Source organism: Melospiza georgiana, chromosome 31, assembly GCF_028018845.1.
Source record: "Melospiza georgiana isolate bMelGeo1 chromosome 31, bMelGeo1.pri, whole genome shotgun sequence".
Lineage (NCBI taxonomy): Eukaryota > Metazoa > Chordata > Aves > Passeriformes > Passerellidae > Melospiza > Melospiza georgiana.
In genome coordinates this window covers 1493677-1521671 of record NC_080460.1, presented here as the reverse complement: position 1 = coordinate 1521671, position 27995 = coordinate 1493677, and the positions used below count along the sequence as shown (strand labels likewise).

General features: G+C 56.4%; 3 protein-coding genes across 4 annotated transcripts in view; 1 reads left to right on the top strand and 2 right to left on the bottom strand.

Annotated features, from left to right (window-relative positions):
* Positions 1-27995, bottom strand: part of UNC5D (unc-5 netrin receptor D) — a 340661-nt gene that overhangs the window by 285683 nt on the left and 26983 nt on the right. The window lies entirely within an intron of this gene.
* Positions 22-27953, bottom strand: LZTS1 (leucine zipper tumor suppressor 1). 2 transcript variants are annotated; one of them, XR_009115817.1, is made up of 5 exons: positions 27893-27953; positions 7194-7603; positions 5411-6235; positions 1972-4121; positions 22-1318 (listed from the first exon to the last, which is right to left on the bottom strand). XR_009115817.1 is itself a non-coding variant. In XM_058042509.1 (4 exons), exons 2-4 carry the CDS (start codon positions 7542-7544, stop codon positions 3468-3470), a joined length of 1830 nt encoding a protein of 609 aa, XP_057898492.1. In that variant the 5' UTR covers positions 7545-7603; positions 27893-27953; the 3' UTR covers positions 22-3467. The 2 variants fall into 2 exon arrangements, 1 of the variants encoding a protein (XP_057898492.1); XM_058042509.1 differs by having other exon boundaries at positions 22-4121.
* LOC131094921 (putative uncharacterized protein AFDN-DT) lies at positions 1059-2209 on the top strand. The gene is made up of 2 exons (XM_058042514.1): positions 1059-1799; positions 1940-2209. The coding sequence occupies exons 1-2, from the start codon at positions 1059-1061 to the stop codon at positions 2207-2209; spliced, it is 1011 nt and encodes a 336-aa protein (XP_057898497.1).

The following is a 27995-nucleotide window of genomic DNA, read 5'->3' as shown; positions in this document are numbered from 1 at the left end:
CACCTGCAGAGAGAGGCTGGGGAAGTTTTAAAAAATTTATTTATAAATAAAAAACATAAAATTAACCAGTAGTTTACATCAGTCACCAGAAAGAACATCCAAAAAAACATCAACAAAACCAAAAAAAAAAAAAAAAAAAAAAACTGCAGAAAAATAATTCTCTTGTCCAGGCCGGGGCCTGGAGCGACACACCTGGAATGCGACGGGCACACACAGCGCGGTTGTGCAAAGGCAGCACGGCGAGGCCTCTGGAGATCACATCACAGAGCTGGGGGGGACACGGGGCCGGGGACACGCCTGGGGACAGGGACGGGGACAGGGACAGGGACAGGGACGGGGACGGGGACAGGGACAGGGACGGGGACAGGGACAGGGACAGGGACAGGGACAGGGACAGGGACGGGGACGGGGACAGGGACGGGGACAGGGACGGGGACAGGGACAGGGACAGGGACGGGGGCAGGGACAGGGACAGGGACGGGGACAGGGACAGGGACGGGGACGGGGACAGGGACAGGGACAGGGACGGGAATTGCCAGGACGGGCTCTGCTCCCTCCCGGCGGGGCTGTGCCGGTTCTGGGGAGGCACAAAATCCCTGCCGGCCTCGTTGTGCCCCCGATCCTTCAGCTTTGCGAACATCCTTCGGCTGGGCAAGGCTGGGCATGGGCAGGGGATGGGCAGGGGCTGGGCATGGGCAGGGGATGGGACAGGGCAAGGGATGGGCAGGGATGGGCAGGGCAGGGAATGGGCAGGGCTGGCCCCGAGGGGCACCCGCAGGAGCCTGAGGTTGGCTTTTCCATCGGGCCGGGGTGAGCATCGCTTGTGACGGTGCCAGGGTGGGCTGGGCAGTGCCAGACCCGGCTGGGCAGTGCCAGGACCAGCTGGTCAGTGCTAGGAGTGGCTGGGCAGTACCAGGAGTGGATGGGCAGTGCCAAGACTGGCTGGGCAGTGCCAGGTATGGCTGAAAAGTACTAGGCTCAGCTGGACAATTCCAGACCCAGCTGGACAGTTCCAGGACTGGCTGGGCGGTGCCAGACCCGGCTGGGCAGTGCCAGGTATGGCTGGGCAGTGCCAAGAAAGGCTGGGCAGTACCAGGCTCAGCTGGACACTGCCAGAACTATCTGGTCAGTGCCAGGACTGGCTGGGCAGTAGTAGGCTCAGCTGGACAGTGCCAGGTATGGCTGGGCAGTGCCAGGTATGGCTGGGTAGTACGAGGCTCAGCTGGGCAGTGCCAGGCCCAACTAGGCAATGCCAGGAGTGGCTGGGCAGTGCCAGGCCCAGCTGGACAGTGCCAGGCCCAACTAGGCAATGCCAGGACTGGCTGGGCAGTGCCAGAACTGGCTGGGCAGTACTAGGCTCAGCTGGAAAATGCCAGGCCCAACTAGGCAATGCCAGAACTGGCTGGGCAATGCCAGGACTGGCTGGGCAGTGCCAGACCGAGCTGGACAGAGTGGCTGGGCAGTGCTGGGCATGGCTGGGTAGTACTAGGCTCAGCTGGACAGTGCCAGGACCAGCTGGACAGTGCCAGAACTGGATGGGACGTGCCAGGAGTGTCTGGGCAGTGCCAGACCCGGCTGGGCAGTGCCAGGAGTGGCTGGGCAGTGCCAGATCCAGCTGGGCAGTGCCAGGACCAGCTGGTCAGTGCCAGGCCCAACTAGGCAATGCCAGACCTAGCTGGTCAGTACCAGATGCAGCTGGGCAGTGCCAGGACCAGCTGGTCAGTGCTAGGAGTGGCTGGGCAGTACCAAGACTGGATGGGCAGTGCCAGAACTGGCCAGGCAGTGCCAAGAAAGGCTGGGCAGTGCCAGGAGTGGCTGGGTGGTGTCAGGACTGGGTGGGCACTACCAGACCTGGCTGGGCAGAGCTAGGACTGACCAGGCAGTGCCAGGCCCAGCTGGGTAGCACTAGGCTCAGCTGGACAGTGCCAGGAGCAACTAGGCAGTGCCAGGACTGGCTGGGCAGTGCCAGACCTGGCTGGGCAGTGCCAGGACCATCTGGGCAGTGCCAGGCCCAGCCAGGAGAGCCGGGGCAGTGGTTTGGGGTGCTCAGGTGCAGAAGGCACAGACTGGTTCCTGTGTGTCACCTTTCCAGGCTGCAGTGGCGCGAGGGGCGCGGGATTTCGCACAGCTCGGAGCCCGTGGCCGAATTGGCGGCGTTGGGATCGTGCAAGAACCTCCCCCAAGAGCCCTGGAATGGGGCAGTGGGTAAATAATTGCAGCAAAAAATATCATTGCACTGGCACAGAGGGGTCCCCTAGGGGAGGGTCCTGCTGGTTCCCTCCCCAGCCAGGGGGACACCATGGTCACCAGCGGGGCCACCTCGGTGTCTGTGGAGCCACTCGCTGGCGGCAGGAGGAGCTTTTAAGAGCTGGGGTAGAAATTAAGGTGGCAGTGGTTGGTTTGGGGTGTTTAACCAGCTCCCCTGGGCCGGATCCTGCGGGATCAGGGCACGGGAGGAGATAAGGCAGCCGGGAGGGACAGCCCCAGCGAGTGCAGGGGGCTGTGGGGTGAACACAAACCCCAATCCCTGCTCAGAACGTGGCTGGGACATTCCTGTGAATCCTCAGATCCAGCTGCTGCCTGGCAGCCGGGAGAAGGGATGGGGTCCTTGTCTGTGGGAGCTGGGAATGCCAGAGGGAGGGCTGTGGGGGCTGTGGGTGCAGTGAAGGGGGCTGTGCTTGGACTGAATGGGGAGTTCAGGGTGATCTCAAGGTGATTTCAGGGTGATTTTGGGATGATTTTGGGGTGATTTCAGTGAGTTGGGGCATACTGGGGGGTGTGAGCAGCTGGGGACCTTCCTGAGGCCCTCATGGGCTGGCATGGGTGGATGTGGCAGTGGCAGGAGGTGGCTCTGTGCTCCCATGGTGCCAAAGGAGGGTGAGGAGGAGTGGGAGCTTCCTCCAGGGATCTGGGGCTGATTCCTGCCACCATCGGTGGGCAGGACTGTGCTGTGCCATCCTTGGAGATGGGCACACACTGGGGCTGATTTCTGGGCACAAATTGGGGCTGGTTCCTGCCCACCATGGGCAGGATGATACTGTGCCGTCCTTGGAGTTGGGCACACACTGGGGCTGATTCCTGCCACCATCAGCGGGCAGGATGCTGCTGTGCCATCCCTGGTGCTGTGCCATTCCCAGAGCTGGGCACAAATTTGGGCTGATTTCTGCCACTACCAGTGGGCAGGACTGTGGGAGCTGTGCCACCCCAGAGCTGTGCCATCCCCGGAGCAGGGGCAGGCTGTGTCCCCCCAGCCTGGAGCAGAGCATCCCCTGGGCGCTGGGCACGGATGGCAGAGAATTCCCTGGAGTCCTGATCCCTGCCCGGGGGCAGAGGGGGCAGTGCCAGGCTGGGGGAGCTGCGGGCACGTCACCATTGGCACGAGTGGCTTGGTCACCTCTGGAACACGACGGGCGGCGCAAGGACAGGGGGACACTGCGTGGCGGGGAGGGGACAGCTCCCCCGGCGGCTCAGATCTCGGTGGCGATGATGTCCTCGTAGGGGACGTCGGTGCCACCGGGGATCTCCAGCTCGATGGGCTCCTTGCCATCCTCGCCCGCCGCCAGCTGCTGCAGCATCTTCTCCAGGCTCTGGTTCCTCTTGTACATGTGCAGGTAGCTCTGCTGCAGCTGCTTCTGGTAGTGGATCACCTTCTCCTTCTCCTCCTTCCACGTCTGCCGCTCGTGCTGGAAGCTGCAGCTCATCTGCTCGTTGCTGTCGCGCTCCGCCTTCAGCTCGGCCCGCAGCCGCTCCAGCTGCCCCTGCAGGGCCTGGGCATCGTCCCCGCCCGGCCTGGGGAGCCCCTGGAGCTGCTCCCGCAGCGCGGCCAGCTCGGAGCGCAGCTCCAGGATCTCCTGCTCCAGCAGGTTCACCTTCTCGCGCAGCAGCTCCGACTCGTTCTTCTTGCGCTGCAGCTCGTTCTCGCACACCTCCAGCTCCATGGCCTTGGTGCGCAGCGACACCTCCAGCTCCTGGCTCTTCATCTCCAGCCCCTCCATCTTCAGCCTCACCTCCTTCAGCTGCGCCTTCAGGCTCAGGATCTCCGTGGTCTTAGTGGTGAGCTCGGTCTGAGACTCCTTCAGCTGCTGCTTCAGCAGTGAGATCTCACCAGATTTCTGGCACACCTGGAGGGGGTGAACATCGGAGTTAGGGCTGGAGCACGGTCAGGGGGAAGCTGCTGGGTTTGGAAATTAAAGAATCCAAATCCTTCGGTGAACACCTGAGTCAGGGCTGGACCATGAGTTAGGGCTGGACCAGGGCTCGGGAGCATGCTCAGGGGGAAGCTGCTGGCTAAAACTTCTGGATTTGAAAATTAAAGGATCTAAATCCTTCAGTGAACACCTGAGTTAGGGCTGGACCATGTGCGTCGCTCTAGGACACGAAATAAAACCACACTCATGCTGGAACCTCCAAGGTAAAAAAAAGGGCAGTTTAATTTCTGACTCTAACATTTATAGACTTTCAAAAGTGACAGTGGATCAGAGGATGACAGTGCCACCTCTCCAATGACACTGGACAAACCAACAGTCTATTAAATTTATCTTCTTCTAGAAAAGAATGTGAAACTATAATTATTTACAGAAAAGTGCATGAGAAGGTTTGTTACAAGAATGTAAACATCAGAAGAACTTAGAAGAACAGGGTGACACGTGTGACCCAGGCACAGCTGGGCTGCAGCACGTGGAGACCCCGAATTTAACTTTTTTACCATTATTTTTAGAATTCTAATTTAATTACAATTATTATTTATAATCAATACTACATTAAATAATATTGTATATTATTTAATGTGGTACTAATTGTAAATATTAATATTATATATTAAATAATATAATGTATTGTATATTAAATATTGATATTATGGATTGTATATATTAAATATTAATATTGTATATTAATTTATAATTACCTCTTCCTAAACATTGGAATTTCCAGCAGATTCACAGTGTTTGTTCAGCAATACCAAGGAGTGAGTAAATTAAGCTTAAGCAGAGAGTGGAAGGTTTTACTGCTCCCTAACAAACTTCCATGTCAAGCCCAAGGAGTTCCTATTTCCTTGTGGCAAGGCAGTTTTACAGCTCCTGTGGGGCAGGAAAACCCGAGCTGGAGGCTGGGAATGCTGAGTTAATTCAATGCCTGAGGGGATTTGTGCTGTGTTTGTTCCATTGGGTGAGGGGAAGGGTCCAGGGGGGCAGTGAGAGCCTCAACCCCACTGCCGGGGGTTCTGCTGGGGTTCACATCCATTTCCTACAGCCTGGGATGGGATGGGATGGGATGGGATGGGACGGGATGGGATGGGATGGGATGGGATGGGATGGGACGGGATGGGATGGGATGGGATGGGATGGGATGGGATGGGATGGAATGGGCTGGGGGGTTTGGAGCTCTCCTTGATCCCCCCTTTGCCTCTCACCTCCCACTGCGTCTCCTCCAGTGCCGGGGCAAAGCTGGTCTTCTCCTTCTCGTAGGACCTCAGCTTGGTCTCCAGCAGGTTCTGCTCCTTCATGAGTTTCTCCAGCTCCTCCCTCAGCTGCTGCTTCTCCTGCTGCAGCTGGAACACCTGCAGGTGCAGCACCTGCTGCGTCCGCTGTGTTTTCTGCGAGGTTTGCTTGAGTTTGCTGTTGCATTTCTGCTTCAGCCCCTCCAGCTCCTCCTTGCAGCGCCGCTGCTTCTCCTCGTAGGCCTGGCAGGAACTGATTTCCTTCTCCTCGAAGCTCGACTGCAGCTCCTGCAGCTCGCCCTCCCTCTCCAGCAGCTTCTGCTCCAGCTCCTGGATGGTGGATTCATCCGTGGCGATGGGCGAGCGCACGCAGGCGCTCTTCTCGGCAGCGGCGCGGTGCTGGGGCGCCTTGCCGGGGTTCAGGATCTTGTTGCCGCCGTCAGAGAAGGACATGGCCTTGAGGCTCATCATGTTGCTGTCCTGGATGATGGCACACTGCAGGATGTTGTGGGCAGAGCCCCCGAAGCGGCTGATGGGGCCCATGGGGGTGACCAGGGGCTCCAGCTGGTAGCTGCTGCTGGTGCTGTGCGTGGGCAGGCTGGACATGGAGTTGCGGCCGGAGTCGGACAGGCCCCCCGAGCAGGGCAGCGGCCGCAGCTCCTGCTCCTTGGCCTTCTCCGGGGGGTGCAGCTGCTGGGCCAGGGGACCCCCGCTCTCAGGGGACGAGTGCAGGATGGCCCCGGAACGCGGCAGCACCGGCTTGAAGGCCGTGGGACGAGGCAGCGGCTTCTCCCCGCCCTGCAGGGAGAGCAGAGCCCGTCAGCACCGAGGGAGCCCCGCGTGTGTCCTCCCACCCCACAGTCCCCCCAAGGCTCAAAGAGACTCAGGGGATGCTGCTGGCTGCAACTGCTGGGTTTGGAAATTAAAGGATCCAAATCCTTCAGGCTGCGTTGCTGATCCAAACTCCCAAAAGGTGAGGTGGCAGAGCTGCCCCTGCTCTCCCTGAGCTTCCTCAGCGACCACAACTAACACAACCCCATGGTGGCACCTGACAGTGTGTAGGGGGATACACTATAAGTAAATAAGGTGGTATAGAATGTAATCTTACCCCCTAAAGAGTTGCAGATGAACAAATTATTAAGGATTAGGAGCAGGCCTGATGTTACAGGCCGCAGCTGCAGCCGATAAGAAGAGTGTTATAAAAGAGTGGATTGGTTGGTTGAGGGGAACTGGAGTCAGTTGGCTGCTGTGAGGACAAGGAAGAGTCAGTGCCTAGAGGAGATGCCTACGAGAAACATCAAGGAGGTGCGAAACTCTGGCGACATGGAACCCTTGCAATGTACTGACAATAGAACTCTTGTAATAGAGTGACAAAAAATGGTGACCCCGACGTGATTCAGGAAAAAGGACTTGAAGATATGATCCCATGGATTCGGGAACCCTGTGGATTCGGGACTAAACTATACAATCCCATGGATTTGGAGAAAAGGACTCGACTATATGACCCTGTGGATTTGGGGAAAGAGGATTCGACTATATAACCCTGTGGATTTGGGGAAAAGGACTTGAATCCTAAACTATTGGTAAAATATATCAATTGCAGCTATTAATGCTTGCTAAATATGAGCATAAAAGATTTGGAAGATAACTATGCGATATGGAGCCCTTGCAATGTAATGACAATAGAACTCTTGCACTATAACGACAACAACAGTGGGACATTCCCCTGCTCCCAGGGCTGCTTTTCCCCACTCACCACTTCCAGCTGGCTGGGGAAGGGCATCAGCTTCTGCGGCGTGGGCGTCCCGAAGTCCAGGGAGCCGCTCCCGGCGGGCACGGCCAGCTCGCCGCCGCCCAGCGCGGTGTAGTCCGGCCGCTGGGCGCCGTGCGCCTTCTGGCTGACCTTGATGTAAAAGAAATCCTCATTCTTGCTGCTCTTGGAGCCGGACTTGTGGCCGGAGTCCTGCGAGAAGCCGAAGCGGAGCAGCCCGTCCGAGTAGCGGTTGAGCTTCTTCAGGTGCGAGGACTTGCGGAGCTTGTACTGGGAGGCGCGGCAGTGCTTGCTGTGGAAGCTGTGGCCGGAGATGAGGCTGCTGACGCTGCCCATGCTGCTCCCAGCGCCGCCAGATCATAGCAGAGCCCGCGGTGCGGCCGGGAGCGCCAAGCCTGGGGACACGGGGGCACGGTGTGAGCCAGGAGAGGACAGCCAGGGGTGGCAGAGCTCCCCAGTTCAGGGGCTGAGTGTTAAAAATCGATTAGAAAGTGTAAAATAGTTGATAGATTGTTAAGCATGTGCTGTTAGTTTGGTTACAAGGTGTTGGAACCCAGGACATTGCTCTGGCTGCCCTGGAGGACTCAAGACTCTGGCAGGAGGCTTAGTGCCATTGGCACGGAGTCAAAAACACCTGTGCCTTTGATTTTAACCCATTGCCGCAGACATCTTTTATGAAAAAACTTTTCCTTAAGATTTTTCCTCCTGAGAAGCTGAGAGGCCTCAAGAACAAAATGTAAACAACAATTATCTGCTATCCCAACAGACTCCCGCATCTCCTGCCCGTTCCTGGCCAGATCCCAGCTCCACAGCCTCTCCCGCATCCCTCTCCACTTTCCAGTGCTCCTCTTAACCTGCCTGAAAAGGGGCACCGCGAGCCTTAATTAGCATTAGGCTTAATTAGCGTTAATGGCTGTGCGGCACTCGAGCGGAGCACTGAGCGCTGCCATCAGAGGCATGAGGGGCTCCTCCGCTTTGTTGTGAGGGGAAAAATGTAAATAAAATAAAGCCCCAGCTCCTGGTGGCCTCCACGACACTCAGCTCTAATGGGGACGCGGATCCAGCTCGGTAATTAGCGGTGAGAAAGGGGAAAGGCTCGTAAATAAAATTATCAGGGTGCTGTTTGCACTGAAGGAGGAGGGAGAGAAGGTTTCTGCTCCATGCTGTGTTTGAGCAGCTCAGAGCTCCCACTGGGTGCTCTGACCCACTACAGAGCTCCCTAGGCCGAGTTCCAAGTGGGAATCTGGGGGTTAAACCGGAGGTGGGAGAGGCTTGGGTGGTGAAGGGGGTGCAGTAATGCTGTGCCAGGGCCCCCTCACTGCCCTATCCTCAATCCCAGAGTCAGGCCTCTGTTTTCCCATTCCTCTTTCCCTATTCCTCTTTTCCCACTCCTCTCTTTTCACACTCCTCTCTTTTCCTACTTCTCTCTTTTCCCAACCCTCTTTTCCTATTCCTCTTTTCCCACTCCTCCCTTTCCCCTTCCTGTTTTCCCATTTCTCTTTTCCCACTCTTCTTTTTTCCCATTCTTCTTTCCCCTCTCCTCTCTTACCCCACTCCTCTTTTCTCACTTCTCTTTTCCCATTCCTGTTTCCCACCTTCTTTTCCCATTCCTCTTTTCCCACTCCTCTTTCCCCCTCCTCTCCTTTCTCACCCCTCTTTTCCTATTCCTCTTTTCCCACTCCTCTCTTATCCCCCCTCTATTCCTCTTTTCCCACTCCTCTCTTTTCCCACTCCCCTCTTTTCCCAGCCCCTATTCCTATTCCTCTTTTCCCACTCCCCTTTTCCCATTCCCGTTTCCCACTCCTCTCTTTTCCCATTTCTGTTTTCCCCTTCCTCTCTTCCCCCACTCCCCTTTTCCCATTCCTGGCTGCTCCCAGCCCCACCCATTCTCATCCCTCCCTTTATTTCTTTTCCTCTCCCCATGCCCGAGGCCCGGGATGGCTGAAGGGCAGAGGGAGGACAGACAGACTGCCGGCCTAATCCCCAATTCCATTTCTGGGAGATTAAGAGACGCGAGAAAGGCCCCGAGCGGCTGCCGGGCTGCTGCTGATCCCAGACTAGCAGGGGAGGGATCGCTGCGGGGGACGTGACAATTGTCCCCACAGTTGTCCTCACATTTGTCCCCACAATTGTCCCTACAATTCTCCCTATAATTATCACCACAATTGTCCCCACACAGCCTGCGCCGGTGTCTGCACAGGAAGGCGCTGTGACAATGACACAGGTGCCACCTGCGGCTGCAGCGTCCCGGGCTGTGACATTTCTTTTCCTCCTGGGGAGGTTTACACGCACCCACAGCCCATCCCTGTACATTTATTTTCCCCCCGGGGGGGTTTACACTCACTCACAGCTCATCCCTATACATTTATTTTCCCCCCAGAGCGGTTTACATGCACCTATAGTCCGTTCCTACACATTTCTTTTCCTCCTGGAGGGGTTTACACACACCCACAGCCCGTTCCTATAGTCCCTATACATTTATTTTCCACCCAGAGATGTTACATGCACCCACAGCCCCTCCTTGTACATTTGTTTTTCTCCTGGGAGGGTTTACACTCCTCCATAGCCCATCCTATACATTCATTTTCCTCCTGGGGAGGTTTACACGCATGCACAGCCCATTCCTATACATTCATTTTCCCCCTAGAGGGTTTACACTCACCTACATCCCATCCCTATCTATCTATTTTCCACCTGGGGGAGTTTACTCTCACCTACAGCCCATCCCTATATATTTATTATCCCCCCAGAGGGGTTTACACGCACCCACAGCCTCTCCTCGTACATTTATTTTCTACACAGGAGGGTTCACATGCACCCAGAGCCCATCCCTGTGCACTGATTTTCCCTCCAGAGGGGTTTTACATGCATGGACAGCCCCTCCCTGTACATTTGAGCCCCCAAAGTCTCAGATTTTCTCGCTGCCCCCCTCGGGCAGGTCCCCTGTGGATTTTTGGGTGTCTGTGGGAGCTGGGAGAAGCGAGGAGGCAGCGCTCGGACCCTCCAGCCTCTTTCCTCCTCTGGCAGGAGGCATTTCACAGAATCACAGAATCACAGAAATTCAAGGCTGGAAGAGACCTATAAGATCATCAAGTCCAACCCATGTTCTAACAATTCAACTAGATCATGGCACCAAGTGCCACATCCAGTCTTTTGCTGAACTCTTCGAGGGATGATGACTCCACCACCTCCCTGGGTAGATGATTCCAGTATCTGACCACTCCTTCTGTAAAATACTTCCTTCTTAATTCTAACTTGCATCTCCCTTGACACAGCTTGAGACTGTGTCCTCTTGTTCTATCTGTTGTCGTTGTTTCCATCCACCCCAGCCCTCCTACACACACCCCACAGGGCTGGGCACGTTCTTCTTCTCCTTCCCTGTTAAAAATGAGCACTTTGGAAGCCGTGGGGCAGTCGGGATTCAAGGGAACGACGGCAAAAAGAGGAGGCAGCAGGGATGGGAGGGCATGGGAGCACAAGGAGGGGTCAGAGCTGTCCCATTTCCCTGTTCAGCGCCTTCCCAGGGATCCAGAGGGGTTTGCTGAGCCACCAAACCCCAGCACTGAGCACATTGAGGACATTGAGGATATTGACACACAAAAACAGCGAGGAAAAATCGGGGCTGGGTTTAAGCGGGTATGGATGGGTCAGAGCAGGGGTCATGTGAAGTGTGAAAGGGAAAAAAATAAATGTAAATAATAAATTTAAAGATGTAAATAAAAAGAAAGAAAAAGAAATCAATAATAGATAAATAAATAATGAAACTATAATAAATAAATAAATAAATGTGAATAAAAGGAAATAAAAAATAAATACTAAAAATGCACTTTAAAATAAATAAATGATAAAATAGATGCAAATATAAATTAAATGCATAAAAATAAATAAGAGATAAATAAATAATAACAACAATTTAAAATAAATAAACAATTAAAATGTAAATAAAATAAAAAAAAATAAAAATAAAACTTATTTCAAAATAAATAAATAACCAATAAAAATAAATGTAAATAAAAAGTAAATAGAAATAAATAAAGAAATAATAAATAAAGAAATAGTAAATAAAGAAATAATAAAAATATAATTAGAAATAAATAAATAATTTTTAAAATAAATGTAAATAGAAAAATAAATGCTGAGAGTTAAAGTGGGGTTGTCCTGTGGGCCGCTGCAGGTGCACAGTTGGAGAGGGGGAGCACAGCTGGAAAAGGGGAGCACAGCTGGAGAGCACTGGGGGCTGGGGCTGCAACACGGCCAGAGGTCACAAAACCACAGAATTCAAATTAAATCTAATTTTTAAAATTAAAATTAATTTTTGAAATTCAAATTAAAATTAAAATCTTAAAATTAAAAAGATCCTGGAGATCGAGTCCAAGCTGTAAAAGGGAGAGGGGTGACAGGACCTGCGGGTGGGGTCACGACGTCCTCGGTGATGTCACCGATTAGGTCATTACCCCGATCAATTAGCTCAATTAGCTCAATTAGCGAGCGCGGAGAGCCACAGGAGGCTCCAGCGCGTCCCTGCCGCTCTGTGCCCGCAGCAAACGAACCTTTCCTGGATCTTTTGGCACGAACCCCGTGTCCCCTCCCCGAGCAGCTCCGTGACCCTTCCAGCTCCCCCCGGATCAGGGAATTCCAGAATCATGGAATTCCAGCTCACTCCTGGGAGCCTGGGGGGGTTCTGGGGGGGCTGATCCCCACAAACAGCGCGGGCTGAACCCCGGGGTTGGGGGGAAACACGTGGATTCACCCACTCGGGCTTGTGCGGAGAGAACGGGGGAAAAGAATGAATGGCATCTCATCAGCGCAGTCATGCCTACCCCGCACGTGGGAGCGCCGCTCTCCCCCCCGCAATCCAGCCTTATCTCCCCCAATCTTATCTCCCGCAGCCTTTGAAGCTTTCCCCCCTTTCCCCGCTCCTTCCCGAGCAGGTTTCCCCGGCAGGAGCCGCGGTTTTGCTGCTCCGCTCCCTGCCGATCCTGTTCTTCCCCCCCACCCCGCTCCATCTCTGGAATGCCAGCGCTTCCTTCTCGCCTCGCCCCCGCCTTTTCCCTCCTGGATTATTATTCATCCTCGCCGTGCAGATGCTCCCACACATTTGGGTGTTTGTTGGGAGATGCTGGGATGGCACGGAGCAGCTGGGGCTCAGCCTGAGCCTTCCTCTTCCTCTCCAGCACTGCCAGGTGCTGTGCCCCTGTTATGAGCCCTGTGTTTATTTCAGCCCTGTCCCACCCGGCCATCTGGGCCTTGGGGACACAGGGAATGTGGCCCTGGAGGAAAAAATTCGAAATTTCCATGGTGGAAAGTGCTACCTGAGCACCTGAGGTGGGATTTAGTGAAGGGAATGGCTCAGAGCAGAGCTCGGAGGGCAGATTTGCACTGAGCTGGGCCTGGGAGCGGCACCAAACCCAGACTGAGTCTCCAGGACCCCCAAATGCCTCTGAACCCCCTGGGAGCTGCAGCAAACCCAGACTGAGCCTCCAGAAGCCCCAAAGGCTGCTGAACCCCCTGAGCTGGGCCTGCTCCCCAAACCCTGCTGGTTTTATTCTCCAAACTCTGCTCTTTTAGCCTTCCAAACCCTGCTGGTTTTGCCATCCAAACCCTGCTGGTTTTGCCATCCAAACCCTGCTCCTTTTGCTCCCCTAACCATGCTCTTTTATCCTCCAAACTCTGCTGGGCTTACTCTCCAAACCCTGCCCTTTTTCCTCCCTTAACCCTGCTCCTTTTTGCCCTCCAAACTCTGCTTTTCCTCCCCAAACCCCGCTCCTTTTGCCCTCCAAACCCCGCTCTTTTTAGTCTCCAAGCCCTGCTGTTTTTTCTCTCCAAACCCTGCTCTTTTTACTCTCCAACCTCTGCTCCTTTTGCTCCCTAAACCCTGCTCCTTTTTGCCCTCCAAATTCTGCTTTTGGGTCTCCAAACCCTGCTCTTTTTGCTGTTCAAACCCTGCTCCTTTTGCTCCCCAAGCCCTGCTCTTTTTCCCCTCCCAGCCCTGATGTTTTTGCCCTCCCAACCTTGCTCTTTCTGCCCTCCCACCCCTGTCCTTTTTGCCATGCAAACCCCGCTCCTTTTGCTCCTCAAACCCTGCTGCTTTTACCCTCCAAACCCAGCTCTTTTTACTCTCCAAACCCTGCTCATTTTGCCCTCCGAATTCTGCTTTTTTGCTCCCCAAACCCTGCTCCTTTTGCTCCCCAATCCCTGCTGGTTTACTCTCCAAACCCCATTGGTTTTACCCTCCAAACCCCGCTGGTTTCCCCCTCCAAACCCTGTCCTTTTCCCCCTCCAAACCCTGCTCTTTTTGCTCCCCTAACCCTCCTCTCTTTATTCTCCAAACCTTACTCTTTTTACTCTCCAAACCCTGCTGGTTTCCCCCTCCAAACCCCGCTGGTTTTACCCCCCAAACCCTGATGGTTTTCCCCTCCAAACTCCGCTGGTTTCCCCCTCCAAACCCTGCTGGTTTCCCCTCCAAACCCTGTTGCTTTTACTCTCCCAACCCTGCTCTTTTTGCCCTCCAAACCCTGCTGGTTTCCCCCTCCAAACCCTGCTGGTTTTACCCTCCAAACCCAGCTCTTTTTGCCCCCCCAAACAAACAGCAGCATCCATCGCTTGCCGAGCGCCGTGCCCGAGCCCCTCCCGGCTCTGCCGGGGCTGAATTCATCCCCAGCCCGGGCAGGCGCCGGCCTCTCGTCGCTCCTTTGTGCCTGGGGGCCCCACGACACGGATTTCATTCACTGCCACCCATTGTCCCCGCTCATTCAGCGACATGCACCGCGCTGGTTTGTGGCCGCGGGCCGGCACAAAGCGCTCCCCGATTTGCCATCAGCGAGGAGGGGAGGAGGGGACACTCGTGGAGAAGAATAAACCCGGGCTCGGTGACACGTTCCAGGCACTCGAGTGGCCCCGGAGTCCATCACACGCGCTCGCTGTTCTGGCAATGGGCACCGGGAGGATTCGTTAAGGGGAGCTGGTGCCAGGCGCTGGGTGGGCTCCGTGCCAAGGGTGGCACTGCCGCTGTTCCCCCCTGGCAGCTGGGCACTGCGAGTGGGGGTGTGATTGCTCAATAACAAAAAAAAAAAGGGGGGGGAAAGAGGAAAAAAAGGGGGGAAGGGAAAAAAAAGGGAGGAAAAAAAGGGGGGGAAATGGAGGGGAAAAAGGGGGAAAAAGGGGGGGAAAGGGAAAAATAGGGGGAAGGAAAAAAAGGACGAAAAACGGGGGGAAAAGGGGAAAAGGAAAAACAAAGGGGGGAAGAAAAAATGTAGAAAAAAGGGGGGAAAAGAAAAAAAGGGGGGAGGGAAAAAAAGGAGGAAAACGGGGGGAAATGAGGAAAAAGGAAAATCAAAGGCGGGGGAGGAAAAAAAAGAGAAAAAACAAGGGAGGAAAGCGGGGAAAAAAGGGAAAAAATAAAAGGGGGAAGAAGGAAAAAAAAGGAGGGGTAAAGGAGGAAAAACGGGAAAAAAAGGGGAAAAAGAACAAAAAGGGGGTAAGGAAAAAAGGGAGGGAATAGGGTGGGGAAAGGGGGGAAAAGGGAAAAAAAAAGGGTGGGGGGGAAAGGCCAAAAAAAAAAAAAAGGCAATCTACATCACAGCAGTTCCTGCGGGAGGGTGGCTCGGATCAAGGTCACTTAGAAAGCCAAAACCACGGCTGAATTGAGCAGCAGCTTTGGGAAGGGCTCTGCGGGAGCCGCGGACACCCCGGGAGGGGCCGGGGCGCGGGTCCCGCCCGGGATGTGCCCAAAGCGGCCGCGCCGGGCGAGCAGGGTTGGACCAGCCCCGGGTGGGACCAGCCCCGGTGGGACCAGCCCCGGGTGGGACCAGCCCCGGTGGGACCAGCCCCGGGTGGGACCAGCCCCGTGGGCGGCTCCGAGCCGCCTTTGGGGCAGAGCAGGGGGGGTTCCTGCGGTTCCCAGTGATTCACAGCCAGGCCCAGCTCCAGGGGTGCCACCCCACCCTGCCCAGGATTGCTCAACGCGCAGAAAATCGGTGTCAGCAGTGTCCCCACGACTTCCCGCGGCTCCTCTTGGCTCTCTGCTTCAGTCCTTTAACTCCGAGGTTCAAATCCTCTCCCTAGCTTAACCCAAACCATCTCACATGACTAACCACCCTCTCTAAATCAACCTCATCACAGCCCTCTCCTATGCCCTCCCAATCTTAATCACAGAATTTCTAGGTTGGGAGAGACCTTTAAGATCACCGAGTCCAACCATGTTCTAACACCTCAACTAGATCATGGCACCAAGCGCCACATCCAGGCTTTTTTTAAACACATCGAGGGATGGTGACTCCACCACCTCCCTGGGTGGATGATTCCAGTATTTGACCACTCTTTCCGTGAAAAACTTCCTCCTTAATTCCAGCCTGGATCTCCCTTGGCGCAGCTTGAGACTGTGTCCTCTTGTTCTGTCTGTTGTTGCCTGGAGAAAGAGCCTGACCCCCAGCTCACCACAGCCACCCTTCAGGAAGCTGAAGAGAGTGATGAGGTCACCCCTGAGTCTCCTTTTCTCCAGGCTGAACAACCCCAGCTCCCTCAGTCGTTCTTCTCCAGTGGAGAAGCCGTGCTGGTATTCCAGAATCTCCAGATTATATCCAGGCAGGAATGCTTGGCTGGTGTTCCAGAATCTCCAGATTATATCCAGGCAGGAATGCTTGGCTGGTGTTCCAGAATCTCCAGATTATATCCAGGTAGGAATGCTTGGCTGGTGTTCCAGAATCTCCAGATTATATCCAGGCAGGAATGCTTGGCTGGTGTTCCAGAACCTCCAGATTATATCCAGGTAGGATATAATCTGGAGGTTCGGTGCTCGGTGCTCTCCTTTGGACGCGCTCAAGCATCTCAACGTCCCTCCTAAATGCTGCAGAGTGCAAAATCCTAAGCGACGCACGAGGCCGAAAGGGCCCAAACATTGTTGGACTAAAGCCTTGTGCCCAGCAAATCCCCGGCCTAGAGGGGGGATTTGTCCCTCTCCTCCCCGTCCCGTAGCCCCCAGGGATGTGGGGATGGCACAAACCCTGAGAGGCCACAGGCAGTGCCAGAATCCCCCGGGATGGAACCCCCTGGGATCCTGCAGGGTCACAGCCCCTGGGAAAGCCAGGCTGAGGGAATGGGGCTGGAAAAGGTTCTGCCCCAAAAGGCTGCCAGAGCTCCAGGGATGGGATTTTTGTGGGTCTGCACAGACCCGAGACTCTGATCCCTGTGGGTCCCTCCCAGCTCAGGATATCCTGTGATCCCAGAATTAATTGGGATGGCACCAGATGGAGATGATGAGGGACTGAACATCTTCATCCCCTCCCTCCTGCCAGCCCTGCCAGTCCCCAAAAGTCACTTTTGGAATCTGCTGCTGCCAGACCAGCCCTGGAGCTGGGAGGGACCCGCAGGGATAAGATGGATGGATGGATGGATGGATGGATGGATGGATGGATGGATGGATGGATGGATGGATGGATGGATGGATGGATGGATGCTCCCTCCTGGATTCAGGCCAGCCTGGGAACATCCCAGCAGCTTGGGGATCCCTGCTCCACCCACCTCGGCTTGGCCTTCAGCTCTCCCTGCACTCAGCTGGGGCCAGACTCCCCAAATCCTGCTCCTTTTGCCCTCCAAATTCTGCTTTTGGGTCTCCAAATGCTGCTGGTTTTCCCCTCCAAACCCTGCTATTTCTTCTCTCCAAACCCTGAACTTTTTGCTCCCTAAACCTCGCTCCTTTTGCCCTCCAAATTCTGCCTTTTGCTCCCCAAACTCTGCTGCTTTTGCCCTTTCCATCCTCCCAACACCAACATTTGTGTGAACAACCCCCAGCCCTGCCTGGTGAGAGCAGAACCCAAATTTTTCCTTCCTAATTTTTTGGGTCAAATCCACTCCAATCCCCTCTCAGCCGTCATTCCCGGCTCCACCACGTGCCGGAGCCCCCCGGTGCCACCCGGAGCCCCCCGGTTCTGTCCCCACCGGGCTTTGGAAGCTCGGTGATTCACCGAGCACCCACACGAGCCACATCAGTCATGCTCGGCTACAAAGGCAACGCGTGTGCGACACCGTTAAATATTCCTGGGGCGGAGAGAAAGATCCTTTCAGCTCCTCTAATTCCTCCCAGCATCTGGCTTTGCGCGCTAATGAGCGCCTGAGACGGCAATTAGAGCCCTGCTAATTGGCACGGCAGCAACGCCCGCTCCCCGCTTTGGTTTGGGGACACCTGAAGGGTGACAGTGGCACCTGGGGGTGTCACTCCCGTCCTGTGCCAGGCGCCAAATTTGGGGACAATTTGGGGACAATTTGGGATGCTGTGGGGGACACCTCGCTGGAGGTGCCATCCCTGCACTGGCCGGGATAATTTGGGATATTTTGGGATAATTTGGGATATTTTGGGAGCCGTCTGCGGCTGGCAGGTGGTGCCGGGGTGGTGACAGCTGAGCCTGGAGCCGCCAGGCCCCTGCTCACACTTCCCTTCCCGCACAATCTGCCGCGGGGGGAGCTGAAATTCCTGGTACAGAGAGCTGAAATTCCCAGCTCCAGGAGCTGAAATTCCCGGTCCAAGGAGCTGAAATTCCTCGCTCCAGGGAGCTGAAATTCCCGGCTCCATGGAACTGAAATTCCCAACTCCAGGGAGCTGAAATTCCCGGTCCAAGGAGCTGAAATTCCTCACTCCAGGGAGCTGAAATTCCCAGCTCCAGGAGCTGAAATTCCCGTGTCCAGGGAGCTGAAATTCCTGGTCCAGGGGCCTGAAATTCCCGGCTCCAGAGAGCTGAAATTTCCGGCTACAGGCAGCTGAAATTCCCGCCTCCAGGAGCTGAAATTCCCGGCTCCATGGAGCTGAAATTCCCAACTCCAGGGGCTGAAATTCCCGGCTCCAAGTAGCTGAAATTCCCAACTCCAGGAGTTGAAATTCCCAACTGCAAGGAGATGAAATTCCTGGCACAAGGGAGCTGAAATTCCCAGCTTCAGGGAGCTGATCCCAACTCCGGGGAGCTGAAATTCCCCTCTCCATGAGGCTGAAATTCCCGGTCCAAGGAGCTGAAATTCCCACTCCATGGAGCTGAAATTCCTGGCTCCAGGGGCCTGAAATTCCCGGCTCCAGGAGCTGAAATTACCACTCCAAGGAGCTGAAATTCCCGGCTCCAGGAGCTGAAATTCCCACTCCAGGGAGCTGAAATTCCCACTCCAGGGAGCTGAAATTCCTGGCTCCAGGACCTGAAATTCCTGACACAAGGGAGCCCAAATTCCCGGTTCCAGAGGCTGCCGTGCTCCAGGAGGGTTCAGGTATGGATCCCTGAATTCCTGCCCGGGCTGGGGGTCCCGCAGCCTCCCCCATTCTCTGCCTGCTGGGAGGGCTTTGCCTGCCCTGCTAAAAATAGCAGGCACTTGCTGTAACTCGCCATGAGCCCGAAATACTTCTCCATCCTCCCAGCTCACGTGGCTTCACCACTGAATTATGGATAAATACGACGAGGGGGCACCAAACCCATTCCCCTCGAGGTGCTGGCACCGAGGGCTCCTTCCCCAAACCCCAAAAAACCCGCGGGGAACACCTGGGCCCAGGCTCTTTGTGCTGCACGACTCCCCCGGGCACAGGAGGGGAGCAGCAGCAGCATCCTCTCCATGTAGAGGCAAAATTTAGCAGCGGTGCTGGGGCTGCCATGGAGACCGGGCTGTGTTTGCAATCCCCGCGCCTTTTATTGTCTCTCTCTCTCTCTCTCCCCCCCCTCTCTGAAAAGCAGCCAGGAGCTGGCATTGCCTCGCTGGCATTGCCGTGTTGGCATTGCCACCCCGCTCCTGGTGGGCACAGCAGCCAGCCCAGCCCTGCCTGGGTGCCCTCTCTCCTCCTTCAGGGCCACCTCGGGCACCTCCTGGTCTCTGTGGGGACCAAAAAGCAAATTTGGGGTTGCTGGGGCTCAGGTGAGGGGCACGGGGCCACTCTCTGCTGTCGCCTCTTCCCTGTGCCCTGGGGACAGCCAAGGAATGGAGGAGAAGAGATGGAATTGGGATGGAATTGGGCTGGTTTGGGGCTTTTTCTACAGCCAAAGAATGGGAGACAAGAACTGGAATTGGGCTGGTTTGGGGCTTTTTCCTCCAGCCAAATAATGGGGGACAAGAGCTGGAATTGGGCTGGTTTGGGGATTTTTCCTCTAGCCAGGAATGGGGGACAAGGGGCTGGAATTGGGTTGGTTTGGGGCACTTTTCCTACACCCAAGGAAGGGAGGACAAGACCTGGAATTGGGCTGGAATTGGGCTGGTTTGGGGCTTTTTCCTACAGCCAAAGAATGGGAGACAAGAGCTGGAATTGGGCTGGTTTGGGGATTTTTCTACAGCAAAGGAATCGGGGACAAGAGCTGGAATTGGGCTGGTTTGGGGATTTTTTTCCTACAGCCAGGAATGAGGAAACAAGAGCTGAAATTGGGCTGGTTTGGGCATTTTTCCTACGCCTAAGGAAGGGGGAACAAGGGGCTGGAACTGGGCTGGAATTGGGGCTTTTTCCTACAGCCAAGGAATTTGGGACAAGAGCTGGAATTGGGCTGGTTTGGGGATTTTTCCTCCACCAAGGGCTGAGAAACAGGAGAGGGGGAGTCACTGGCCCTGGCAGCAGCAGCAGCAAAACCCCAAATCTCTGCCCCAGCCTGAGGAAAATGAGAACCAGAGGGAAAAACCTCTCCCAGGCAGGGCCTAAAGATCCTCCTCAAACCCAACCCAGCGCCAGGCCCAGGCTGGGCTTTGCTGTGGTTCCTCCTGCGCTGCCCTTCCCTGTCTGTGGCACCGGTTCCACCCAGTTTTGTCTAAATTTGGGGATCTTTGTGCCTGCCTGGCGCTCAGAGCTCAGCTCCTGCTCGTTGATGAGGAGCCAAGCTCAATCCTCGCCGTGAGGAGCATCTGCTGCTGCTTCTCCTCATCCCCAGCTCCTCTCCTGCTTCCCAGAGTGTCACATCCCATCCCAAAGCTCCAGTGCAGCAGCAGAAGGGGGAAAAAAAACCCAAAAAACACCCCAAAAAACCCCAATAAAAAACCCCCCAAAAAAACCCCCAATAAAAACCCCCAAAAAAGAGGCAAATTCACTTCTCGCTTTCTATTTTTTCCTTTTCCAGACTTGGCCCGTGGTGAATTCCACCCCTTTAATGCCTGGCTGCCAAACGGAGCAGCTCTCCCAACAGGGAAATGTGCATCAAAGTTGCAGGGAATATTTAATTAACCTTTAAAGGAGCTCTTCCCTAAGTGGCTCAGGGAGATGTCGCTGAATCGTGCTGAAAATCGGGAGGGAGAAAAAGAAAAAGGAGGAAGTTAAAGATCCAAAATGTTCCTGGATGCTGAGCAGGAATCTCGGATTTTGGCCAAATGCACAGTGCTGAAGCCAGGGGGGATTGGGCTGGTTTGGGGATTTTTACTACAGCCAAGGAATGGGGGAAAAGGGGCTGGAATTGGGCTGGTTTGGGTTTTTTTCCTAGAGCCAAGGAAGGAGGGATAAGAGGTGGAATTGGGCTGGTTTGGGGATTTTTCCTCCAGCAAAGAATGGGGGAAAAGGGGCTGGAATTGGGCTGGTTTTGGGGTTTTTTTCCTAGAGCCAAGGAAGGAGGGATAAGAGCTGGAATTGGGCTGGTTTGGGGATTTTTATTCCAGCCAAGGAATGGGGAAAAAGGGGCTGGAATTGGGGCTTTCTCCTACAGCCAAGGAAGGAGGGATAAGAGCTGGAATTGGGCTGGTTTGGGGATTTTTCCTCCAGCCAAGAATGGAGGAAAAGGGGCTGGAATTGGGTTGGTTTTGGGTTTTTTCCTAGAGCCAAGGAAGGAGGGATAAGAGGTGGAATGGGGCTGGTTTGGGGATTTTTATTCCAGCCAAGAATGGGGGGACAAGAGCTGGAATTGGGCTGGAACTGGGTTGGTTTGGGGATTTTTCCTACAGCAAAGAATGGGGGAAAAGGGGTTGGAATTGGGCTGGAATTGGGCTGCTTTGGGGATTTTTCCTACAGCCAAAGAAGAGGGGAAAGGGCTGGAATTGGGCTGGTTTGGGGATTTTTATTCCAGCCAAGGAATGGGGGAAAAGGGGCTGGAATTTGGCTGGTTTGGGGATTTTTCCTACAGGCAAGAAATGGGGGACAAAGGGCCGGAATTGGGTGGGTTTGATGCTTTTTCCAACAGCCAGGGAATGAGAGACAAGGGGCTGGAATTGGGCTGGAATTGGGGATTTTTCCTACGGCCAAGAATGGGGGAAAGAGCCGGAATTGGGCTGGAATTGGGTTGGTTTGGGGCTTTTTCCTACAGCCAAAAAATGGGGGACAAAAGCTGGAATTGGGCTGGAATTGGGCTGGTTTGGGGATTTTTCCTACAGCCAAGGAATGGGGAACAAGAGCTGGAATTGGGAGAACTCAGAGAGGACACCCTGGGATGGCAGCAGGGATTTTTGGGAGGTTTTTCCTTCCCCAGCATCTCCCAGCTCCATCCTCTCCCTCTCCCAGGCCTGGGAGGATCCTCCCAAAAATGAGAAAATGATAAAAATTCCTATTTCACGGAATGAAAAAAAATGATAAAAATTCCCTTCAGGCAGGAGGTGCCTTTTTGCTGAGGGGATAAATGGGAATATTTCAGCCCTGGCTGTGAGGAAGAGGGGGAAAGAGGGGGAAAGAAAGAGGGGGAAAGAAAGAGGGGGAAAGAAAGAGAAGGGAAGAGGAGGAAGAGCTGGCTGGGAATTCTGCAGGGATTTCACATTTGCTGCTGCTCATGCAGGATTTGCCTCCCCAAACCCAGCGAATGACCCCATTTAGGGCTTCCCACAAAAAACCAGGAATCCCTTGGTGCTCTCAGAGCCTTCTCCCAGCCAGGGGAGCAGCACAAAACCAGGGCAGGCAGCAGGGAGAGCCCCACGTGCCGCATCTTTGTGCATTCCCTGCTATTTTTAACTAATCCCGAATGGAAAACCCTGCCTGGGGCTGCTGCTGCTGGAAAAATCCCCCCCAAAGGGCAGCTGGCCAGCGAGGAGCAGCGAATAAATCAGGCAGGGGTGGGTTTGGGGGCTGAGGAACAGCGAATAAATCAGGCAAGGGGTGGGTTTGGGGCCTCCCAAGAGAGAGGGGATTTATAAACATGGCAGGAAATGCTCAGGGAGAGGGGGGGACAGGAAAAATCCTCTCCAAATTTCCTGTCGGCGTTGAGCGTTCCCCGATTCCTGCGGGATGGAGCTGCCACGGAGCCACGGCCAGGCTGGGCTGCTGCAGGAGCAGCTTTAGGAGCAGTTTTAGCAGCAGGTTTAGCAGCTTTAGGAGCAGTTTTTTGGATTTTTTTTTTGCAGCAGCAGCTCCAGGAATAGCTGCGGCGCTACTACGGATTCACACTTGGCCACGCAGCACCCAGCTCTGCCGGCGGCCCTGGGTGACTCCGAGTCCTGAAAAGGGACCTCAGGGATCTCTGGGAAGCTCAGAAGGATCCCATTCCTGGTCCTGGACGACTCTGTGTGCCGGGAAGGGCTCTCAGGGATTTCTGGGATGCTCAAAAGGATCAAATTCCCAGCCCTGGGTGACTCGAGGCTTTTTCCTACAGCCAAGGAGTGGGGGACAAGGGGCTGGAATTGGGCTGGAATTGGGCTGGAATTGGGGATTTTTATTCCAGCCAAGGAATGGGGGATGAGGGGCTGGAATTGGGCTGGAATTGGGCTGGTGTGGGGATTTTTATTCCAGCCAAGGAATGGGGGATGAGGAGCCGGAACTGGGCTGGAATTGGGTTGGTTTGGGGATTTTTCCTACAGCCAAGGAAGAGGGAAAAAGAGCTGGAACTGGGCTGGAATTGGGCTGGTGTGGGGATTTTTATTCCAGCCAAGGAATGGGGGATGAGGAGCCGGAACTGGGCTGGAATTGGGTTGGTTTGGGGATTTTTCCTACAGCCAAGGACAAGGGGCTGGAATTGGGCTGGTTTGGGGCTTTTTTGCTACAGCCAAAGAAGGGGAGACAAGAGCTGGAATTGAGCTGGTTTGGGGATTTTTGCTACAGTGAAGGAAAGGCAGGACAAGAGCTGGAATTGGGCTTCTGTCCCGGGAAGGGGCCCTGGAGCTGGGCTCGGGCTCTCAGTGGTTTCTGGGATGCTCCCAAGGATCGGATTCCCGGCCCTGCTGCTCGGTGCTGCCCCTCTGCGTGCCGGGGATGCCTCACCAGAGCCTCACCTGAGCATGAGCGGACCTGCCCGCTGCAGCCTGAGCCTCGCCGGGGGAGGGAAAAGGGATCTGGGGCTGAGGAGAGAGCCAGGGGGGCAGGAGGAGCTGGGACAGAGCCCTGGGACAGGGACAGACCCCTGGGACAGACCCCATGGACAGATCCCTGTCCCCTCCGCAGTGGAGCAATGTCACAGACATCTTTTATGGAAAATCCTTTCCTTAGGATTTTTCCTCCTGAGAAGCTGAGAGACCTCAGGAACAAAATGTGAACAATGATTATCTGCTGCTGTGGAATGCAACAGGTGCATCTGGGATTGGTCTCATGTGGTTGTTTCTGATTAATGGCCAATCACAGTCAGCCGGCTCAGACACAGAGCCCGAGCCACAAACCTTTGTTATCATTCCTTTTTCTATTCTTAGCCAGCCTTCTGATGAAATCCTTTCTTCTATTCTTTTAGTAGAGTTTTAATATAATATATATAAAATAAAATAATAAATCAAGCCTTCTGAAACACGGAGTCAGATCCACATCTCTTCCCTCAATCTGAGACCCCAGTGAGCACGGTCTCAGAGCATCCTCGCTGCCCCTCCTGCCCTGCACACCTGGGCACGGCACTGCAGAGCCCTGGCATCCCCCGTGCCCAGGGGGGCTCTGTGGGGGCTCTGGGCTGCTCCAGAGCTCTCAGATTTTGCTGGGACTGACCCCTGGGACAGATCCCTGGTTCAGACCCCATGGACGGATCCTAGGGATGGATCCCCTGGGGTGGATCCCTGTCCCCTCCACAGCACAGCATCCTCTCTGCCCAGCACACCCGGGCACGGCACTGCAGAGCCCTGGCATCCCCCGTGTCCAGGGGGGCTCTGGGCTGCTCCAGAGCTCTCATTTTGCTGGGACTGACCCCTGGGATGGATCCCTGGGACGGATCCCCAGTTCAGACCCCATGGACGGATGCCAGGGATGGATCCCCTGGGATGGATCCCCGTCCCCTCCACAGCAGAGCATCCCCCCTGCCCCGCACACCTGGGCACGGCACCGCGCAGCGCTGCCATCCCCCACACCCGCCGGGCTCTGGGCTCCTCCAGATCTCTCATTTCGCTGCCTGAGCCTCTCCTGCCTTCTCCTCCCCTCTCGGCAGCGCTGAGTAACGGGGTGGGAGGGTCGGAGCGGCCCCGTTCCCGTTCCCGGCCCCGCCGGAGCATCCCCCGAGCCGCGGTTGTGCCGCCGAATGCGCTTTTGCAGCTGCCATTAATCGCCCCCAGCGCGGACGGGAGAGGGTTTCGCACTCGCGGCTCTTTGTGCCGCTCATTAACGGGGCTGGTAATTAATTAATGGGCCGAGAGGAGCGGCTCGGCAGCGCCGCCGGGAAAAGCTGGATGGGGGAGCGGGGGTGAGCTGGACACAGGGGAGGGACAGAGGGTGGCACTGGAAAAGCCTGGACGGGGACACAGGGGACAGAGGGTGGCACTGGAAAATTTGGATGGGGACACAGGGGACACAGAGGGGACAGAGTGACACCAGAAGGGCCTGGCTGGGGACACAGAGGTGAGCTGGACACAGGGAAGGGACAGAGTGTGGAACTGGAAAAGCCGGGCTGGGGACACAGGGACACACAGAGGGGACAGAGTGACACTGGAAAAGCCTGGATGGGGACACAGGGACACACAGAGGGGACAGAGAGTGACAAAGGGACACACAGAGGGGACGGAGTGACACTGGAAAAGCCTGGATGGGGACACAGGGACACACACAGGGGACAAAGTGCGACGTTGGAAGGGCCTGGCTGGGTGCACAAAGGTGAGCTGGACACATGGAAGGGACAGAGTGACACTGGAATGGCCTGGCTGGGGACACAGGGACACATGGAAGGGACTGAGTGACACTGGAATGGCCTGGCTGGGGACACAGGGACACATGGAAGGGACTGAGTGACACTGGAATGGCCTGGCTGGGGACACAGGGACACATGGAAGGGACAGAGTGACACTGGAATGGCCTGGCTGGGTGCACAGGGGGCAGAGGGTGGCACTGGAAAACCAGGCTGGGGACACAGGGGACAGAGGGTGACATTGGAAGGGCCTGGCTGGGTGCACAGGGGTGAGCTGGACACAGGGAAAGGACAGAATGTGACACTAGAAAAGCCTGGCTGGGGACATGGAGGTGAGCTGGACACACGGAAGGGACAGAGGGTGACACGGGAAAAGCCAGGCTGGAGACACTGGGACACACACAGGGGACAGAGTGACACTGGAAGGGCCTGGCTGGGGACACAGGGACACACGGAAGGGACAGAGTGACACTGGAATGGCCTGGCTGGGGACACAGGGACACATGGAAGGGACAGAGTGACACTGGAATGGCCTGGCTGGGTGCACAGGGGGCAGAGGGTGGCACTGGAAAACCGGGCTGGGGACACAGGGGACAGAGGGTGACATTGGAAGGGCCTGGCTGGGTGCACAGGGGTGAGCTGGACACAGGGAAAGGACAGAATGTGACACTAGAAAAGCCTGGCTGGGGACACTGGGACACACACAGGGGACAGTGTGACACTGGAAGGGCCTGGCTGGGGACACTGGGACACACACAGGGGACAGAGTGACACTGGAAGGGCCTGGCTGGGGACACAGGGACACACACAGGGGACAGAGTGACACTGGAAGGGCCTGGCTGGGGACACTGGGACACACACAGGGGACAGAGTGACACTGGAAGGGCCTGGCTGGGGACACAGAGGTGAGCTGGACACACACACAGGGGACAGAGTGTGACACTGGCCAGGACTGGAGGGTGACACTGGCCAGGAATCCCTGGCAGAGCTTCCCAGGGCAGGTAAATCAGTTTTGCTGCGTGATGGTTGATGGTGGAGGAGTTTTTTTTATCTTGCTCTGGGGAGGGTTTGGGCAGCCATGGGGGCTCCTGTGGAAACCCACGGGGCTGCTCCCAAAAACGGGGTCCTGTTCCCAAAAATGGGACCCACACTGTTCCCTCCTGGCTGCCCGAGGGAGGAGAAGGTCACAGGACACAGACAGAAACCCCTGGGGCCCTGCTGGTGCCACGGCAGGAGGGGACAGCAGGAAAGCAACCTCAGCAGGGAGGCAGCTGTGCCAGCCCTGCAGTGACACCGAGGGACGGGGACACATCCCTGCGGATGGAGGGTGGGGGTCCCACACGACCCCAGACCCTCTCATGGGGGTGGGACCCTCCTGCCACACCAAGGGGGGACCCCAGGTCCCTCGGGAGATGTCACTGAGCGAACACGGCTCGGGGGGGTCAGCAGGGCCGGGAATACCGGGTGCCAGGACGGGAATGCCGCCGGCCAGGACGGGAATGCCACCGGCCAGGACGGGAATACCGTGTGCCAGGACGGGAATACCGTGCGCCAGGACGGGAATGCCACCTGCCAGGACGGGAATGCCGTGTGCCAGGACGGGAATACCGTGCGCCAGGACGGGAATGCCGCCTCCAGGACGGGAATACCGTGTGCCAGGACGGGAATGCCGTGTGCCAGGACGGGAATGCCGCCGGCCAGGACGGGAATACCGTGTGCCAGGACGGGAATGCCGCCGGCCAGGACGGGAATGCCGTGTGCCAGGACGGGAATGCCGCCGGCCAGGACGGGAATGCCGTGTGCCAGGACGGGAATGCCGCCTGCCAGGACGGGAATGCCGCCTCCAGGACGCGTCCCCGCTCTCGGTCCCCCCAGGGAGCACCTGGATGTGTCCCCAGCGAGCGCTCGGTGTCGCCGTGAGAGCGGTGACAGCCCGGCCGTGGCAGCGCTCCAGCGCCGCTTTTCCAGGCGCGATTCCTCCCCGGCTTTCCAGGAGGAGCTGCGCGGCCTCGGGGCGGCTCTGCCCTCCCTCCCCCGCCTTGCCGGGCTGCAGAGCCCCGGGAAGGGCCCTGGCAGGGCCGGAGCTGCCGCATCCATCCAGGTGCGCTCGGCGTTTTCCCGCAGGGGCCCCCGCGCTCCTTCCTCGCCTCCCACGCACCCGGCGCTGCCCCCGCGCAGCTCCAGCGGCGAAAAATTCCTGCAGGGGGAATGGTGGAGCAGGCAGCCCCTCAGCCGGGGTGGCTCCGAGCTGATGACAACAAACCAAAGGCATCCATCCGTCCGCTCCTCGCCTTCCTTCCCCTCCTCGCCGGAGCTCTGTAACCCGAGGCAGCCCGCACCGAGGTGCTGCTGAACAGGCAGAATTTTCTCGCTGCCGTGTGAAAAGAAGTTTGCCAGACTTCAGAGGGAAGCGGAAAGAGCCAGGGCTGAGCTGCGGGGGAGGCTGCGAGCGGCCGGAGGGACGGGAGCCGGCAGCGGGGGCGAGTCCGGCCGCTCTGCCGGGGCCATCCCGGCTCTTTGTGACCGAGCCCGAGCGCTGTCCCGGGGCTGCACCGGGAGAGCGGCGGTGCGGGGGCATCGTGCCCGGCGTGGGGGTCACCCCAAAACCATCGCGTTACGGGGAGCCCCCACCGCGCATCACGGTCCCCTCGGTGTCCCATCAGCGTCCCCCGGTGCCACCGGCGCTTCCCCCGCGCGTCCCCTCCGTGCTCTGCTCGGTGTCCCCCCCCCGGTGTCCCCCGTGCCCACCTCGGGTGGCCGCTGGCTCCTCGGCGCGGCGCGGGGCTCCGCGGGGCTCCCGGAGCCGGCCCGGCCGCAGCATCCCCGGCGAGGCGGCGGCGGAGGAGGAGCC